The sequence below is a fragment of the Cydia amplana genome, chromosome 7, assembly GCF_948474715.1.
Source record: "Cydia amplana chromosome 7, ilCydAmpl1.1, whole genome shotgun sequence".
Classification (NCBI taxonomy): domain Eukaryota; kingdom Metazoa; phylum Arthropoda; class Insecta; order Lepidoptera; family Tortricidae; genus Cydia; species Cydia amplana.
The window spans coordinates 20,235,805-20,256,532 of NC_086075.1; the positions used below are offsets into that span (position 1 = coordinate 20,235,805).

General features: G+C 37.4%; 1 protein-coding gene and 1 long non-coding RNA gene across 3 annotated transcripts in view; one reads left to right on the forward strand and one right to left on the reverse strand.

Annotated features, from left to right (window-relative positions):
* LOC134649576 (EGFR adapter protein-like) overlaps nt 1-5,416 on the reverse strand; it is a 109,054-nt gene extending 103,638 nt beyond the window's left edge. The window contains exon 1 of one of the 2 annotated variants that reach the window (XM_063504382.1): nt 5,197-5,416. In XM_063504382.1, the coding sequence (XP_063360452.1) occupies nt 5,197-5,220 (24 nt within the window). In that variant the 5' untranslated portion in view covers nt 5,221-5,416. The remainder of the gene's footprint in view (nt 1-5,196) is intronic. The other variant, XM_063504381.1, reaches the window with a different exon arrangement.
* Nucleotides 1-15,177, forward strand: part of LOC134649685 (uncharacterized) — a 208,930-nt gene extending 193,753 nt beyond the window's left edge. Inside the window, exon 2 of the long non-coding RNA XR_010096986.1 lies at nt 14,891-15,177. This is a non-coding gene — a long non-coding RNA (uncharacterized LOC134649685). The remainder of the gene's footprint in view (nt 1-14,890) is intronic.
* The last annotated feature ends 5,551 nt before the right edge of the window (nt 15,178-20,728 follow it).

Below are 20,728 nucleotides of genomic sequence, written 5' to 3' on the forward strand. Positions count from 1 at the left end.
AAGGAGACGTTCAGGTGTAACCTGCAGCTGTATTGTCATGTTTGTCAGTAATGCCGCAAAAACCGTCTGATCGCTTGTATACGTCCGTTGTTTTCATCGGACAAAATTGTCTGTGCTTTGCGATGATGTCAGATTTTCATGGGTGTAGTGTAACAGTCGGCAGCCACATAAAAAAACTAGATATTGTCGCGTAATATGGTCCGTTTCCGGTGAAAACAACGGCGCTGTACTATACAAACGCTGCTGTAGTCATAAGTCACAATCCGAATGTCACCTTTATTCGAAAACCGCTCGCAGTGCGCCGCACCGCTCCATTCAACTCTTCGTTCCGTTCAGCACAAGTTTTAATCAAAGAACTTCCGCCTTACATGACGAATTACTCCCACAGACTATAATTAATCTTTTTACAATGAGTTAAAGTTCATTTTAGGATGGAAGCAAGAGTCAAATTGAAAGTCGTTTAGATTTTCACATTTTGATTATTTTAATTTGCTACTCGTATTTGCATTTGTCATAGAGGTGTTCACATAGAATATAATCTGCTAGGCGAAGAAGATACCTAAATAAGATAAGTGTTTTTTGGTTAGGAAGCTCATTAACTGGGCAACTTATATCTGTAATTTGTATGATACATAATTTGATAAAATTCCAAAAAATTGTGATAAAATTTTGGAATGTTTTGGCATGTTTTTATTTTTATATTACGTAGTACATATTATGTATGTATTGCTAACAAGAAAACCAAAAAGCCTCATGTGGATAGGCAGAATAACAGGAACGATATTTAGTTTTTAACCTATACATCGTATTCCAAATTTTATATTAAAGGAAAAAATGAAAAAAGTTACAAAAAAAAAATGGTTTTATACATCGGACGTATCATAGAAATATAAACAACTCTCAAATAGGAAAAAAATGTCATAAATTGACAACCTCCCTTTTGTAAAGACGGTTAGAAGCAGAATAACAGCACGTTAAGGAGCGGAGCAGCGGTCGCATGTTGCGCTTGCGGCGAGCTTCATTACCCTGCTTTCCGGCAACACAACTTACAAATTACAGTGAAGTTATTCAAAGTTAAATTCAGTTCTATTACCTATATTATTATTACAGAGTGGGCTTACGGTAATTAAAGTCTAGAGGCTAATTCGAAATTTGGTATCGATTCGTAATTAAATCTCGCTTGCACTATATATTTGAGGAATTTGTACAGTATGAATATGCCTCTGTGTTTCTTGTAGCCTCGCAAAAATCACATTTGAAGTGTGTCGACGAAGAAACACGTCGTAAAAAAACCTGTGAATGTGTGAATTTAGTTTTTAATTAATTTAGTTTATATTTAATTTTAGTATAGTATATTTCCTTTTCTTAATAAATCAATACGAGAATTAAAATTATGTCAAGTTATAGTAAAGTGAACTGACTGTTTTTATGCGCTGTGACCCGTGGTTACCGAGTACAAGAACAAGACACTTCATTTGCATTTATAATAGTTGTTGCAACATTTTTATGCATATTATTTAGAAATACTGCAGTGAAATACTTTTAAATAAACTGTTTTCAGAATTATAGGTACTATCTGAATAAATTCTCGTATTTCACTGTAACTTGTTAGAAACAAAGAATTAACTAGGTCAAAGGATGCACAATTTTAGACAAGAAATTGTAATAAAGTTATTGTAGTGTGTTGTTGTTGGTTATTGTAGTAATCAATTAATAAATTATTTTTTGTTCATCACAAGTAAACCAGTTTATGTTGAGAGAGAGTTCGAGTTTAAGTCCTATGTAATTTTTGGTACCGATTTGAAGATTCAATTTTCATAATTTGGTTGGCTCGATCGACCTTTGGTCGGCCGCCCACCACTCTAAGTTTAATAATAAAAACGAGTAATATTACAGTAAAAAGCGGCCAAGTGCGAGTCGGACTCGCCCATGAAGGGTTCCGTATTTAGGCGATTTATGACGTATAAAAAAAAAACTACTTACTAGATCTCGTTCAAACCAATTTTCGGTGGAAGTTTACATGGTAATGTACATCATATATTTTTTTTAGTTTTATCATTCTCTTATTTTAGAAGTTACAGGGGGGGACACACATTTTACCACTTTGGAAGTGTCTCTCGCGCAAACTATTCAGTTTAGAAAAAAATGATATTAGAAACCTCAATATCATTTTTAAAGACCTATCCATAGTTACCCCACACGTATGGGTTTGATGAAAAAAAAAATTATGAGTTTCAGTCCGAAGTATGGGGAACCCCAAAAATTTATTGGTTTTTTTTCTATTTTTGTGTGAAAATCTTAATGCGGTTCACAGAATACATCTACATACCAAGTTTAAACAGTATAGTTCTTATAGTTTCGGAGAAAAGTGGCTGTGACATACGGACGGACAGACAGACGGACAGACGGACAGACGGACAGACAGACAGACAGACAGACAGACATGACGAATCTATAAGGGTTCCGTTTTTTGCCATTTGGCTACGGAACCCTAAAAAGACACTTAAATGTGTTACTCTTATTCTTATTAAAAAAATGTTTAGCAAATTCAAAGTAGTCCGCCCACGCTGTTCGATCTCTGATTAGTATGCAGCGAGGTGCAAAGACCTCAGACCTTTTAAATTAAATAGTCGGTAAATAATTAAATGTCCTAAAATTCTACTCATGCGCTGCGCCTGCCTTTTCAGGACTAGTCTTCTCACTATTCGCGGCACTTACATACATACATTACATACATAGATACATAATATGTACTTATGTTTGAAAACGTCTGAACAACGCTAGATAGAACGTAATCTATAAAATAAATAGTTATAAATATAAAAATCACATTAATAAAATATGAACGCGCCTCCCATTTGCAACGTTCAACTTTTTAATATTCGGCAAAAGCTCACGAACTCACGATGACGCGGCTGACCGCACTTGACCTTTCACGCATCAATATTTAAATCCTTCAAATAAATTATGCAAATACACTCAATACCGCAATCAGATGGGGATATTATTTCAAAAGCTTATTTAATGATTAAATATGTTAATGCTTGTTGCTGCTGAAATTGAAATGCAATTTTATTTTAATTTCTTTTGTTTTCTGTTGTTTATAGCTCAATTATTCTTAGTTCATTTCTACATAGTAACGCAAGAATGGAATAGGTAGGTAGGTACTTAAATGCAACTTATTTATTGTAGAAACTTAAATATAAGTACAAACGAAATATATAAAAAATAACTAACTAGTAACTACTAAAACCCGTCCCGGGCTGCAGCCCCCACGCAAACTTGCTTTGTAAAAACAGAAAAAAGGTCGATCTTTATTGAAGACCTATTTAGATCTTCAACTGTCTCAGTCCCGATGTTTATTGTGCCCGCGACCGTAGCTAAAGGGGTTTAATCGTTTAATGAAATTCCCCTTTTACTTTTTCCCTGAATACTTGCTTTGCCCACGCTCGCGACAGCAATGAGTACATTGATTGCGCTTAGTTTAATCAGTTTCGGTTACGTGCAAAATTTGCATCCGCGACGATGGAGCTCGGGAAGGGGTTGACCCCCGCTGGACTCGTAAATAATAGTATATTGCAAGGTGCAAGTGAATTATTGCTTTAGTTTATTAAGTTAATGATTTAGCTACACCCACCTCCTATTGTCCACTCCACATTGTTAAATGAGCTATACTTTAAAGCTTAGATACTGCAAAGATATATTAAGTAACTCGAATGGACAGTCAAGAGTGTTTGACGGTCGTATCTTGTGTATAACTAAATAAGTTTTTGGGAAAAAAAATCATTTTAGGCCAATCAAATTAGATCCAAAAATAGCGTTTTGAGGAATTCATTCCCACCAAGCTGGAAATAAATTTTTCCTCTTTTTAGGGTTCCGTACCCAAAGGGTAAAAACGGGACCCTATTACTAAGACTCCGCTGTCCGTCCGTCCGTCCGTCCGTCTGTCACCAGACTGTATCTCACGAACCGTGATAGCTAGAAAATTGAAATTTTCACAGATGATGTATTTCTGTTGCCGCTAAAACAACAAATACTAAAAACAGAATAAAATAAAGATTTAAGTGGGGCTCCCATACAACAAACAAGCTGTGTGACAAGGTAGCTTAACTATGAAATGTAACATCCTATGTATACCCTATCTTTCGCAAATAAATAACTTATGACTTATGACTTATCACTTAACGTGATTTTTGACCGAAGTTAAGCAACGTCGGGCGGGGTCAGTACTTGGATGGGTGACCGTTTTTTTGCTTGTTAGGGTTCCGTAGCCAAATGGCAAAAAACGGAACCCTTATTAGGGTTCCGTAGCCAAATGGCAAAAAACGGAACCCTTATAGATTCGTCATGTCTGTCTGTCCGTCTGTCTGTCCGTCTGTCTGTCCGTCCGTATGTCACAGCCACTTTTCTCCGAAACTATAAGAACTATACTGTTGAAACTTGGTAAGTAGATGTATTCTGTGAACCGCATTAAGATTTTCACACAAAAATAGAAAAAAAACAATTAATTTTTGGGGCTCCCCATACTTCGAACTGAAACTCTAATTTTTTTTTCATCAAACCCATACGTGTGGGGTATCTATGGATAGGTCTTCAAAAATGATATTGAGGTTCATAATATCATTTTTTTCTAAACTGAATAGTTTGCGCGAGAGACACTTCCAAAGTGGTAAAATGTGTGTCCCCCCCCCCCCCCCCCTAACTTCTAAAATAAGAGAATGATAAAACTAAAAAAAATATATGATGTACATTACCATGTAAACTTCTACTGAAAATTGGTTTGAACGAGATCTAGCAAGTAGTTTTTTTTTAATACGTCATAAATCGCCTAAATACGGAACCCTTCATGGGCGAGTCCGACTCGCACTTGGCCGCTTTTTTGCTTGTTTTGTTGATGGTGCGGAACCCTACGTGCGCGTGTCCGACTCGCACTTGGTCGGTTTTTTTTAGATCATATATACGAGTATAAGGGTCAATTCATAACTGTCAAAATTGACTTCTTAGCTGCGTTAGACTATAGCCCTAACATATTTAACAGATAGATCACTTTGCATGGAATAACTTTGAAAAAGACATGTACATGCATAATGGTGACAACGCCAAAACTCTTGGCTTTGGAGTGAAATTGGAACAAGGTATTGGAATGTAACTTCAATCTACAACATTTAATCAGAGATGCTCCAAAACCACACCAACCTCGGCATTGCGCACAGCCAGCATACTCCGTCATCCCAGCACTGTCACAACACAATCACTCACTGACCATCTACGAACCCTATCACATTCCAACAAGGTTCACAAAGGCACAACACAATCACAAAAATACCGGGACACTAGTTTTTGCGAGGCGCGGATTGGTACTGCGCAGCGGCCGGCGCGCTGCGCTGGGAACCGGTCCGACCGGCGTCTGCGGCGGTCAGGTGGGCGACGCTATACGAATTAAGCCCTTGCTACACGGTCGCCGACAAGCCTTCTAACCGTCTGTCCTTGGTCTGACCTTGGTCAGTTTTGGTCAAATTTTGTTGGAAACAACTGTCTACACGGTCCGTCCAGACCAAGGCCACGCGGTTTGAGGGGCTTGTCGGCGACCGTGTAGCAAGGGCTTTAGGACTAGGTATTTATACTTCTAGACATTCTTATACAACGATATCGATATAGTGGCGAACCTAGTAGCTGATCGTTTTTAGAAAGAAACGGAACCTTAATATGATCACTCGTGCGTCTGTCTGTCCGTCTATCACAGCCAATTCGAAGCCGAAACTACTGGACCGATTAAGTTAAAATTCGGTATGTACAAAAACAAATATGTAAGCCGGTGAACAAGTGTCAATTTTCATTTATTGTTTACTAGCTTTTGCCCGCGACTTTGTCTACGTGGAGTTAGAAATTTGGGCAGCTTATTTTTACCGAATCTGCTTTTTATCGATTTCCCATACAAGTTTTCACCCCCTCCTTTTCACCCCCTTAAATGGTGATTTCTGGGATAAAAACTACCCTATGTCCTTCCCCGGGATTCAAACTATCTCCATACCAAATTACAACTAAATCGGTTCATCTGGACGATTTGTTTACATCTGGACGATTTCTACAGGCCTTTTGTAAAAAATACTGACATTTAAATCATCCTTGTACCATAACACTTAATTTTCTGCAACAATTACCAAAGTAAGACGCTATACGACCTTGTAGTCACTCAAAACTGTCACTGATACCTTGCTTTCAGTAACAAAAAGCAATAAAATTTAACAGTTACGATAGCGTTTGTCTATATAATCATAGATAAATACGCACCGGAGAACCGGAGCCCGTAAACATTTGAACAAGATACTCTTACGCGAATATGTACAGAGACGCGGAGCGCCCGCTGCGGCTCAGAGCGCAGCGGCGAGACATCATTGGCTCTTCAGCTCCTTACCAATGGAATAGGACACGAGACGAGCCCAGTCGATCTTGCTGCGCGTCACGGGCAGCTGTCGCCGCAGCGCCTTGAACGTCGTGTCGCTCATCGTCTTGTAATTATCGGATATCGCAGTCTGGTACGCGTTCTCGGCCTCGCCAACCAGTTTCACGAACTCCTTGGCGGTCGCAGACTCACTTTCAGCGGTTTAAGCGTGTGAGACAGACACACTTTCGCATTTATAATATTAAGTACCCAACTAGCAAAAAGCGCTCTAACAACAGTCTCTAGACTACAATTTTTCGCTCTTATATTGATTTTATATCATCGTCTAAGCCCGGATTTGGGCTCAACTTATAAGAGTATTTATTTTAATATCGTTCTAATATCAGTCTAATTGAATGTTGTTTGCACTCACAGTAATCTTTTTCAAAACTAAATTAAGCTGCCTTAGGCTAATATCGCTTTTACGTAAGTATCTTGTAAGCCTACAACTACATAGGCTTATATTGGTCGAACGTAAGTATCTTGTAAGCCTACATATGTAGACTTATATTGGTCGAACGTAAGTATCTTGTAAGCCTACATAGGCTTAAGTTGGTCGAACGTAAGTATCTTGTAAGTCTACATAGGCTTATATTGATTTGTTTGTAAGGTCACACAGTCTCACACAGAGATTTGAAACATTCTATTTGTGATGTATAAAATATACGGGTGAAATTAACTGCAACGTGACAAACATATATTAGTGTAAGTGTTTATGAATTATGTTAACTATAATAACGTGCTGTTTATCATCGTGTGTTTATGTTATGGTAAGTATTCACATGGGAAAATTTTATTTACTGTAAAGTAGACCCTGTTTTACACTTCAAACTTCATGCGCCTAATCAAATATGGCATTTGAATATTTTTATAATTATTTTATTTCTTTATTTTGTATTGATAGTCAGCCATTGCTGTAGCTGTATTTTTCAAGTGCACTATTAGAGTCTTATAAGCATTCTGAATACAAATGATATGGCCATGTTGAATAAATTAGGGTTCCTTGCTTTACTTATACTTACAATAGTGTTCCCAAAAACGATTTAAGATCAAACCATCTTATATTGATCTTCACTTTTGTGATATAAGTGTCTTAATCCTATATCACTCCAATATCTTACTAAAGTGCTGCTGTTGATCTTATTATAGCTTTGAATAAGATCAGAAAAGTACGTACTTACAGTGTTCTTATGCTATGCCGATATTAGTCTTACATTCTTACAATAGCATTTAGAAATCTAATATAAAATTAAATGAACTTAGAGAATGGGGATATAAGACCAGGTACTCTCAAGTTCAATGAGACTTCGTAAATGTTGTTGTAAGAGCAAGAGGATTAAAATAGTATTATGCCACGTTGATATTAGTGTTACATTCTTACAATAGCATTTAGAAAGTCTAATATAAGATCAAATGAACTTAGAGAATGGGGATATAAGACCAGGTACTCTCAAGTTCAATGAGACTTCGTAAATGTTATTATAAGAGCAAGAGGCTCATAATAATATTATACCATGCTGATATTAGTCGTACATTCTTATAATATCATTTAGAAAGTCTAATATAAGATCAAATGAACTTAGAGAATGTGGATATAAGACCAGGTACTCTCAAGTTCAATGAGACTTAGTAAATGTTATTGTAAGAGCGAGAGGCTCATAATAGTATTATGCCATGCTGATATTACTCTTACATTCTTATAATATCATTTAGAAAGTCTAATATAAGATCAAATGAACTAGCTTAGAGAATGTGGATATAAGACCAGGTACTCTCAAGTTCAATGAGATTTAGTAAATGTTATTGTAAGAGCGAGAGGCTCGTAATAGTATTATGCCATGTTGATATTAGTCTTACATTCTTATAATAGCATTTAGAAAGTCTAATATAAGATCAAATGAACTTAGAGAATGTGGATATAAGACCAGGTATTCTCAAGTTCACTGAGACTTAGTAAATGTTATTGTAAGAGCGAGAGGCTCATAATAGTATTATGCCATGTTGATATTAGTCTTACATTCTTATAATAGCATTTAGAAAGTCTAATATAAGATCAAATGAACTTAGAGAATGTGGATATAAAACCAGGTACTCTCAAGTTCAATGAGACTTAGTAAATGTTATTGTAAGAGCGACAGGCTTATAATGGTATTATAAAATGCTCTTATATACATATATAAGACTAGGTAATAAGACTAAACTTACTAAAGTGCGTATTAGCTTGTCTAAGACTAATATAAGAGCGATGATATGTTCAAAACAAAAATAAGAGCGCTATAAGCTCACTACTCTTATAAAGTGCGCAATCTGAGACTTTTTTGCTAGTTGGGTATGGATTACTTATTTAAACTTGGCGGTCTTTTTGGGAGTGTAAATTATTAAAAGAAAAAGAAAAGTTTTACCTACAGGAGACTGATAATTAATTACCTATAGTTAGTATTGAATGGTCGGAAAATTCAACATTCTCTATACCTGGTACTTATGATAAAATGATGTTTAAAAGTGTTTTAAAGATTACCTTCTTAACAGCTGGTAGTCGTTAAATTGAATTTAAATACTCAACGGAATCGAAAGAGTGCTTGGCTCGTATCCAGCCTGGTTTTGAAGTGGCAGTCCTCTTCCATCGAGCACCGCAAATGTTCGGACATTACGGTTCAATCGAGAAGATTTAGGTTCCAAGTTAAAGTCGATTTTGAGGACGGGAGCCGTGACAGTAAATAAATATAATATATACAGCCTCAATAATGACTGAAGATTAACTGATATTATGTGTGCTCATCACGAAAAGTAACGATCTTATGATCTCTCAGTACCTTTTAGTTACTTTTATTCACTAAATTAAGTAACTAACATGTGTAGGATGAACCTGGAACGATTTTTACTTTGTTTTGTTTTTAAAATATTTTAATGTCATGTATTATGCTATAGCACACCTATTTTGAATCAAAATAGATGTAACTGAAAGTCAACACTCACCAATAAAGACAAACTTTATAAGCATGAGAAGTGGATATAATTGCAACATTAATCTCAATAAGTTTCTGCGCCTGACTCGGTGTCCTCCGAACTTCGCCGTAGTGCCTCAAAGGCAGCCAGCGGGCTCTTCAGCCTACTTATAACAACGAAGCTTAACAACATTTTGATCTTACTCCTTTATTATAATTAAAAGGCTATATCTAAAAGGCCATATCTTAATTGGTAATTTTACTAAAATAATTCCAATTCCCCTATTTATTTATTTAATCGTATTGCGTATATACATAAACATTTTTACAATAAATAGCTACATTAACTATAATTATAAGTCCACATTCAGGGACCCGATCTACGAGATTGCGTCGGATGTTAACTTAAACAGATCTTCCGGGGAGCCTGAGAAAGAGTGTAAAGGGCAACGCCGAATGATGTGCTCTATAGTCTGAGCTTCTTGATCGCAGATAAATAATTCCCCTATAAATTTATTTAACGAAACATGGAATTATTTTAGTTTTAAGTTTATAATCATGATCGACACGATATATGTATTTCTGTTCTGCTTTTATTTGTTGTTAAACTTGTTAAGTATGTTTACATTTAGTGAAATGTAATTTTATTTTATGTACTTACTCCTGACATGTAATTAACGTTATCAATAAAATATGAATATGAATATGAATATGAAATATCCCCTTACTGCATACTTACTGTATCTGAGACTGTAAAATAGATGTGAGATTAAAATGTCATGTTTGGAAAACCAATACTAACAGCTTCACGACTTTGATCCTCACAGCCTTTCAGACGATTCTACATCTAAAAAAAACATTATAATATTTCATACCGCTCTTTGCGTTTCAAGAATGATGGTAATTCTAAAGTCAAATCAAAAGGAACCTCAGGATCTTGTATTAGTTTGAACCACACCGTCGCAAACCTAGAGCGAAATTAGCGGATCACAGAACAAGTTGATAGATAATTAGGTACTAATTACATAGTTTCGGGGTCGATACCGCTCATCGACGGGGCACGGGGCAGTTAATTCAGCGGATCCTCCATGTTTGCGGTTTGGGGAACTCGGTCGCAACTTGCGGGTCAAGTTGCTCGCAAACTTGCGAATACTTCATCTAGTGTGAGGTTTCTTCGTAGTTTAAACAGGAGACTCAAAATTCGTTTAAAATATGGTTTAAGGACAGGCCACATATGAACTTGAAGCAGCGATGTACCTACGTTGTTCACACATTTTGCTGAAGGTTCGTCAAAATCCTTTGAGCAGTGGTGTGGCTGCGCCACAGATTCATCAGATTTTTATTATCTGGGAGCAAACTTCTCCGTTGATAGTTAAAGCACCATTAGTCCGGATGTACTTAAGTACGTGAGCAGAGCACTACGCACTTCACTTGGTCCATTGCACCAAGTCAGGGCATAAATCAGCGGCATCTCCTGCCATTTCGGAAGTATTTCAAGTAGAGCTGTGATTCTTATCGCTTCTGAACATCTTTTGAACATTCAACTCAAGCCAAACCAGAAAAGTGTGATCTTGGCGGTAATATACGTGGCCCTTACATTCGTTTACAAATATAGATAATTTTAATTTTTAATTAAATGTAAAATATGTTTATGTAAGAAAAATATTCTTAATTTTTTTGGGCGTCGTATATTATTGGACCAACCTGTGAAGATGGAGATTCAGAGATAACTTTAATGTACGATACACATTGCTCAGACTAGCCCGGATCGACTGCCCCTGGCTGACTGGGCGTACCTATTAGCTTAAGCTATATTCTAGCACACCTACAACAGGGTGGATTTTGCGATTTCCTAAGATCGGCCTGCGGCTGTTCAGGAGTGCAAGACCTTTCTAGCTCCCTAGATTGCCTCTGCCGCTTTCCAATGTTGCGACATTTGTAACGCGCTTGGGACCGTTTCTCAAAGTACGAGCACACTCAGTGTTTTTTCCCTACTATTAGACGGCAGAGATATGCCTTTGTAAGTCTTTGTATGCCTTCTTCATAAGAGCAACTAAGCTCACGGATCGCAATTCGTCATTACGCTGGTTCGCCGTAGGATCGCCTCGCTCCCGCCGGCAGATCATGGATACGGCGCGGCGACGGGAGCAGGTGCCGGCGACGACGGAGTAATAAGGCGGGATTATTGGATAAACGGTTACTTTTCTGATACTTTATGGGTGGAGTTGTTACGGCGCCTCGGGAAAGTAGGGTTAAGTGAGTACCTTTTAATTGCCATACCAGTAAATTGCAAAAAAATATTAACTTGAATAATGATTATAAACTGTTATTATATTTTATCCTAGTCTAAAGGCACTCAAGTAGTGACCCTGCCTACAAAGCTGGAGGTGTCGTATTGGTGTGACATCTTATAAGCATTGTTCGAATTGGGTCGAATAAGCATTTTGAGACTAGAAGTACAAATTATTTTATAAAAATATTAAATTAATTTCTGCTTTAACCTACTTATCTTTTTCCAGAATCTTTATTCGGTACTACAATTACAACATACATTCAAGAGGTTATCATAGCGCAATAAATAAAATATGTTGTGTCATTAAAATGGAAAATTCTATTCTACATGTAGATCGACAGCGAGCATCGTTTCCATTCCACACTGGCACTTGAGTTCGCCATCAACAGTGCACGAGATTTACATTCGTAGAAGTCTAACGCGGTGCAAGCTTTGGCACCCATATCGTATCAGTTTATGCATTACCTTTGGATACAAGGAGGCCCATCCTGTTTCAAGTGATTAAATAGGTTTTGATCTTATTTTGACATGACCTTGAGTCACGTCACATTCTCACAGACACCAATAGGCGCGAGCATTATGAGACGATGTGGAGTAGTCTCAAACTCAAAACCTAATCATTTGAAATGGGCCTTGGGATTACCTTTGGATACAAGGAGGACTTTGGATTACATTAGTAATGAATAATAAATTACTCCACATTGCAACTCGCGCCAACCAGCTTTAGTCGCTCATGCTGACTGATACAGCATGCAGATTCAAAGTCGTGTCGAAATAAGATTGTTCGGTATTAAAACCTTTTTCGTTTTAGTTATATTGATTTTCTACATTTAAACGTTGACATATTAAAAGATTGTGACTTTTCTATTTAGATTTGCACCAAAAACATGTATTTTTTATTAATAAATAAGAAACAACGATAATACGTGTTTAAATAATTACATAATACATAATCCACTTCAAGATGAAAACCATATCAAATTGATAAAACAGATTCGGCCTCCAAGTAAGTTAAAATAGTATTGAAACTAGATTAGTCTTGGAATTGAAGGCGCAATCGAAAAGAGCACATCACATGAAATGTATAAGCAAATACAAAAATGTATATCTGCAACTCTGTGTATTTATGAGACATATAGCCAAATTTTAGGCAGGTACTGTTTTAAAATATTATTAGTGATCATTTTACATTAAGCCATAATTACTATACTCGTACTGAATAGGTACGTTCCAATAATAATTGGTAAAGGTTGTTAGTAAAATCGAAATTTATTAAGGAATTATCTTTAGTATTTTCATGAAGTTCGTTCTCAATTTAGTAGTGACCTATTCTGTAGGTGGTGTAGGTTAATTTCAGTTGCAAACTACCTACATATATGTACCTACCTAAGTATTAAAATTGGGTATATTTTGAATATTGCATAAGTAGGGATTGCTGTCTAAAATATGAATCCACATAACCCAAACCTAAATTTTATTCACTAAACCCATTTTACGCGTATTTGCCTTCATGTCTAGTTTAATTTGAACCCTAAATAGGGAAATATTATGGAATAAACTTAACGGTACGGATAGACCTTTCTATATTTAAAATTTTGCTGTGATATAAGGTTTGATGTATTGTAATTTGACACTTATTTTTACTTACTTAGATGATTTTTTTTATTAATACTTTTCTTTCCACTTGTTATTCATTTTTTATAATGATGAAACAATATAATTTTTGATTTCAAATAATTGATTTAATGCGTTTTGGTAAACAAATGCAAGAATTTAACAAAGAGTGTTTTGTAACTTCCTGAACAGCCTCCTGGAAATAGTCCATATCAGCGACCATTCCGTTGCAGATTTAGACCTGTTTCCGATCTCCGATTGTTTAGCATAGACATGTGCGAACCCGTGAACTGATAGAGGCAATTTAGCACCTTGTTCATATACGATTAAAGAGCAATTTCGTTTACGACAAAATGCATAAGCGTTTTTGGAGAATAATTTCAACTTCAGAAAGACTCGACGGAATCTGAGTCTGACTAGTTTAATAAGTGAAGGGGTTCTTTACTACATATAGTATAAAGTCGCTTCCCGCTGTCTGTCTGTCCCTATGTATGCTTAGATATCTTTAAAACCACGCAACGGATTTTGATAGAGTGATTCAAGAGGAAGGTTTATGTATAATTTGTTAACCCGTGCAAAGCCGGGGCGGGTCGCTAGGTTCAGATAAGTATAAAAGTACCTACAAAATCATGATACGCTAAACTTTATATTAAAGCTCTTAACCAATTGAGCTACGGAAGCCTACCAGGACATCGCAAATCTTTCCATTCCTTCCTTTACACGGATTGTGCAACACACGGATTGTGGAGGATGCGGGTTCAAGTCCTGCCGGAGGCGCAACTTTTTCTATTTTTTCCTTTAATATATAATTTGGAATATCGCTCGCAGACGTATCTGCTTGTTAAAAAAATGATGATACGCTAACATGACACAAATGTAAACCCGGCTGGCACTTGCTCGTTTAGACGATAAAAGTAATTGTTGTACCTACTGCAGTAACTAGCGCATAAAGCTCGTGTGTAACGACGCAAGTGTTCTAAGACAGCAGTAAAGTTACTGCGATTAAGTGCCATAACTCGTGCATGTAAGGGTTGCACTGCAATGGGTAACAACGTGGTAAGTGGTTTTTTAATAAATGCCGAAAAACTCCAAGAAAGTACAGAATAACGTCTATTATCAAATGCTGTACTTATCATAAAATCTAATGTTTGAAATTTTAACACATCCATTTTTATATACAACAGTCCAGAGCATAATGAGAATGCAAACTTATCTGACTATAAATCCGTTTGTGCGAACAACAAAGAAAAGCATACACCCCCTGCGAGTGGGAGCACTGACACAGCTGAAGCAAATATGCAAATTTTGTCTAAAAAGTGTCGCCGTATGTACGAGTATAAAAACTCTACAGTTTATTACTTTTTCACATTTTTAGGGTTCCGTAGCCAAATGGCAAAAAACGGAACCCTTATAGATTCGTCATGTCTGTCTGTCTGTCCGTCTGTCCGTCCGTATGTCACAGTCACTTTTCTCCGAAACTATAAGAACTATACTGTTGAAACTTGGTAAGTAGATGTATTCTGTGGACCGCATTAAGATTTTCACACAAAAATAGAAAAAAAAAAACAATAAGTTTTTGGGGTTCCCCATACTTAGAACTGAAACTCAAAATTTTTTTTTCATCAAACCCATACGTGTGGGGTATTTATGGATAGGTCTTCAAAAATGATATTGAGGTTTCTAATATCATTTTTTTCTAAACTGAATAGTTTGCGCGAGAGACACTTCCAAAGTGGTAAAATGTGAGTCCCCCCCCTGTAACTTCTAAAATAACAGAATGATAAAACTAAAAAAAATATATGATGTACATTACCATGTAAACTTCCACCGAAAATTGGTTTGAACGAGATCTAGTAAGTAGTTTTTTTTTAATACGTCATAAATCGCCTAAATACGGAACCCTTCATGGGCGAGTCCGACTCGCACTTGGCCGCTTTTTATTTACCTTTATCATCACAATCCTTATTATTTTGTGGATTAGCAAAGTAATATTATTGTTTTAAACAGTCAGTCACAATTAACACGTACACTTACATCATTACACAATTACATTAGCTTAATCTCATTATGAAGGCTCAGGAGGGTAAAAAGTTAAGTGTAGCAATTTCCTTTTTGTTCACCTATGTGATTGGATTCCAAAAATTCATACACTACGTTATCACAAGTAACAGCCGGCCACCTCAAAATGCCGCAAACTCCAACCCGCCTACAATATGGACTCCTGGCCCCAATTTCACCACGTCGACATTTGTCAGTGACATATGTCGGGTGACAATTGTCAAGTGACAGGTGACAAGTGACAACTTCGTAAACTGTTTTTGTATAGAAGTGCTTATTAACATGACAGTCATTTAGTTACAATTGTCCAATTGACAATGATTTGGTGAAACAAGAGTAGTTTTTATAAGTCGACATATTTGTCAATTTGTCGGTAATTCTTGACATGAGATCGGAGCTGTGTCAGGCTTGGGTGACAATTGTAGTGTTTTCGTTGTTAGCAAACCCCGTTATCATCGTTGCAGTTCATTGAAAATAAACGTTCGCAAAACTGTGTACCCTAAATTCGCCTTTAGGGTACAAATAAAAATCGCTTTAAATCGCTTTTAAATTCTTCTTAACTAGCATTAAATCATAATTCCATTATAAATTGTAATTGTTGCCTATGAAGGCGTTTAGTAATTCAACATTTAGGATTTGGAATAAGTCTCAGTATAGTTTTCATAATTAAAAAAATATATAATGCGAAGTTGGGGACCGGTAGCGAAATTAGGTATGTTTAGATAGGTATTGTTTTTTTAATAATTTACTTGGGCGAAGTTGGGCACTAACAGTAAAGTTAGGGTTTTGGTTAGTTAGAAAATGAATCTCCGCGAAAGCAATAGTGGTGATATTCTTATACAAGGAAATATATAAAGTACGAATAGATTCCTACTTTGACGTCACTGACTTTGCATTTGCAGAAAAAATACTTAAAACAAACAAAAAAAATAATGCTTTGACGCCTTGTCAACAAATAATGTAGGTATTGTAATTGTAATTACATTGTAATTAGCCTTTATTATTGAAGCTGGTACATAACATATATTAATTTGATTTATCAACTTTAGCTTCAACTCGTCCTTTGACGTAGGCCTCCTCCATAGCTTTCCATTTGTTTCTTTCTTTTGCTGTTTGCATCCATTTACCTCCTATTCTTGTTAAATCATTCGACCATCTAAACTTTTGTGGGCCACTCTTTCTTTTATTATATCTAGGGCACCACTGTACAAGGTATCTTGTCCACTTATCCAAGGTTTCTCTCATCATATAATGTAGGTATACGCTGCAGTAAATGGGGTCGGGTCGGGACACAGATGGGATCTCAATCAATATCATGTTAGTGATGACAACACGGCACATCGAAAGCAATTAACGATCTCTTGTGAAGAATTGACAAATATGTCGACTAGTAAACATTACCCTTGTTTCACAAAATAATTGTCATTAAATTTAAGATGGACAATTGTACTAAACTACCTGTCATGTTTATATGAAGTTCTATACAAAACAATTTACGAAATGGTCATCTGTCACCTGTCACTTGACAATTGTCACTCGACATATGTCACTGACAAATGTCGGCGTGGTGAAACAAAGGTCTGTCATTTTTTTGACAATTGTCGTACCTGTCAGCTTGGTGAAATAGGGGCCTGAAGGCGCCGCCGAACTCCCCTTCACACAGGTGCTGTTTTATAAAAAAAATAAAAATGAAAATGAAAATATTTATTTCAGACATAAAACAAAACTATATTAGTAGTAACTATGTTATAACAACGAAACATTACGAGTCAGCACTATTTGTCAGACGCAACTGCTGCCATTGCCATCAACAGAGTAGTTTAGTGCCGTTACCTATGAACTTAACAAATTAAATTATTCAACTGTGAATAAATAACAATAACTATTCAACTGCGAATAAATAACAATAGTTGTTCGATTTAATGGAACTGCTACTGGGTATCTGCCAAGGGAGAATAAGGTTTCTTTACTTTCTTTAGATACCTACAAATTATCTCAAGCTTTGTTCACATGCAGGTTTCTTGAAGGATATACGTACATTCGCCTGTCACCATAAGACATTTTGCAGCCGTCAAGGCCATAAATAGCTGAACAACTCACTTTAACGTCTTGATAATAAAGCTTTGTTTGTGAACACCTTGACCGTTCCGATATATTTTGATGGTGACTATACTTACTGAAGTCAAGTGCTTGATCACAATCAGGCAGTTCACGCTTCATCTACCATTTTACTTATAATCATCAGACCTTTTTGTCCTTTAAGAAATATTTATAATAAATAATTAACTACCAAATTACAACGACAATTTGTAACCAATTTACGATACTTAACATTTTGAAACGGTCCTGGCTTATATAAAAGCCTTTCAAACGGACTTCCTTCAATAAGTGCGAACGTAAATAGCTCTCTCCACAGAGAGGATTTATATACAGTAATACAACTTAACTTTAAACACAAATTATAACAACACGCGTCGTGATGATACACGTCACATAAGGTCACGACTAGGTGCATCAGTGCGTTCGAGATTTAATTTGAACGTTAAATTCAAATTCCTAAAAGTTTTGTGATAGTTTACTGTCATTAGTTCTTACACTGTGGCCTTTACGTCAAAGTTCGTCCAGTTTAATCTCGGCTGGTTAGTGTTTAGAGTTAGTGCACAGTCTGGAGCAGTCTGGGGCATCTTCTGACGTTTGGCTTCCGGCTGTTCATAGTTCAAGACTAGTTGGACCTTTGTGTCTTACGATATAAATGATTTATGGGACAAATAGAAATTGTTTTAAGCCAATTAAGTTGTACAAATGTTGGTCCAGTATTATTTTTTTCCAATTACTATTCGTTACTTGAAGGCATACTCATGTGCCGTCTGAAAGTTAAAAAAAAAGGTAACTTCTAAAATTTTTGTACGGGGATCGTGATTTTCCGTTTGCAAACTGAAAGTTTCCTTAGTTTTGAATCAATTTTTTCTGAATTTTTCGAGAACTTTTCTAACATTTTCGAAACTTTCCGTAACTTGCACATCTAACCTGAACTTGAAATCGACATGTCTTCTTCTTCTTCTTCTTCCTAGCCTTATCCCATTTACTTGGGGTCGGCTCTCCTTATATGGCGTCGCCAGGAGCGTCTGTCCTGGGTCGTCTCTGGTGGTATTCTTTTTTCTTTAAGGTTCTTTTTTACAAGACCTATCCATGTTGTCTTGGGCCTCCCGCGACCCCTAGGCTTCTCACTCATCTCTAGCACCTTTCTCGTCATGTGGTCTGGTGGGCGCCTCATGACGTGGCCATACCATCGGAGTCGATTTTCGGTGAGTTTTTCTTCGATTGGCCTTACTCTGAAACTGCCTCTAACGTGGATATTCTTAACATGATCTAACAGCGTTACTCCGCCAGCCCATCTCAGCATCCTCATCTCCGCTGCATGCAGTTTAGCGACTTGGTCTTTTTTGACTGGCCAACACTCAGAGCCGTATGTCATTGCTGGGCGCACAGCTGCCTTATAAACTTTGCCCTTAATACGAACTGGCATTCGTTTATCGCAAAGAACGCCCGTGAGCTCACGCCACTTCACCCATCCAGTGTTGATACGGTTAACGATATCTGCATCTATAGATCCACTATCTGCATCCATAGAACTTGAAATCGACATGTATAAAACTTTAAACTGTTGCTCACATTTTAATATCTCCATACTAGTAATTCCAGTTAATATTCTCCTTATTTTCTAAGACTGGAATATTAAGCTAATTTTCCTGTCAAATTTCGAATTTTGAAACAAAATATAGACGGTATTAGGAGACAGCCAACGTTCTAGCAAAATTATGTAGGTAGTTGTAAACAGGCTATGAACTTTAGCGGGTTACTGGGTATTAACTATATTGTACGCTTTGCATCCAACTTGGACATACAGTAGTAGTATTACCTATGTTTGTTTATTTTTCCATTTTCAATAAATAAGTAAACACACAGTTCTTCAACTGCACATAGAATGTTCAAAATAGCGCGACCCACGCAAGCGACATAAAAGGATCTCACGGTCGGGCTCATTTTCGGCTTGCGTCGCGAGGGTATTTTGTCTGATTTAAATTGTTTAAAAAAAATAGTAAATGTCTTAGTTGAGTTACTGTATTAAGGATGACTCACGTTAGACCGGGCCGACCGGGCGGTGTCCGGGCTGGAGCTTCAAGCGCTTACTTTTCTATGACAGATGACAGGGGTGAGCACGTGATGATTTCCATAGAGAACGAAGTGCCGGAAGATCCGGCCCGGACACGGACCGGTCTAACGTGAGTCATCCTTTATGCTTTGAGTATGTGTACTGATCTTGTTCCTCGATACCTATAAAGTCCTCTTTTGACGAAAACTTCTTAGGTACTTAAAATTGGAAACCTATACAGCTTTCCAAAAGAGATAGGTCAACCTGAGACGAGACAGCTGTAACTACACCACTTAGGTATAACAGAGAGCTTAAAGAGGATATAATGACAGTTAAACGGATCGAGCACTGAAATAGCTCTTAACCAGGCGTGTCTCACTCCGCGATTTCGTCGCTTTGCTACAGGTAGCTAAAAGTACATCCGTTCGGCCCCAATTTTGGGGAAAGCCATAAGCCGCGCGTGGCGCTGTCGCCACCTAGCGGCCATATCTGTGCTGATCGTAACAGACGCGTTTTGTTAGAGAGTGAGTCTTCTGTACTTAGTACTATTATTTATTCTGTGTCTTAACTCAACAAAAAAACTACAGTCAAATACTTACTTTAAAACACTTATTGTGTGGTGTGCATTTTTTATTATTAAGTGTTTATATTAGTCAATTCAGCAACCGTGTAAGCGTGTAAGCGCTGGTGGCCTAGCGTAAGCGCTGGTGGCCTTGCGGAAGCGCTGGTGGCCTAGCGGAAGCGCTGGTGGCCTTGCGGAAACGCTGGTGGCCTAGCGGAAGCGCTGGTGGCCTAGCGGAAGCGCTGGTGGCCTAGCGGAAGCGCTGGTGGCCTAGCGGAAGCGCTGGTGGCCTTGCGGAAGCGCTGGTGGCCTAGCGGAAGCGCTGGTGGCCTAGCGGAAGCGCTGGTGGCCTAGCGGAAGCGCTGGTGGCCTAGCGGAAGCGCTGGTGGCCTAGCGGCAAGCGCTGGTAATAGCGGTAAAAGCGTGCGACTTGGAATCCGGGTCGCGGGTTCAAACCCCGGCTCGTACCAATGAGTTTTTCGGAACTTATGTACGAAATATCATTTGATATTTACCAGTCGCTTTTCGGTGAAGGATAACATCGTGAGGAAACCGGACTAATCCCAATACGGGCCTAGTTTACCCTCTGGGTTGGAAGGTCAGATGGCAGTCGCTTTCGTAAAAACTAGTGCCCACGCCAATTATTGGGATTAGTTGCCAA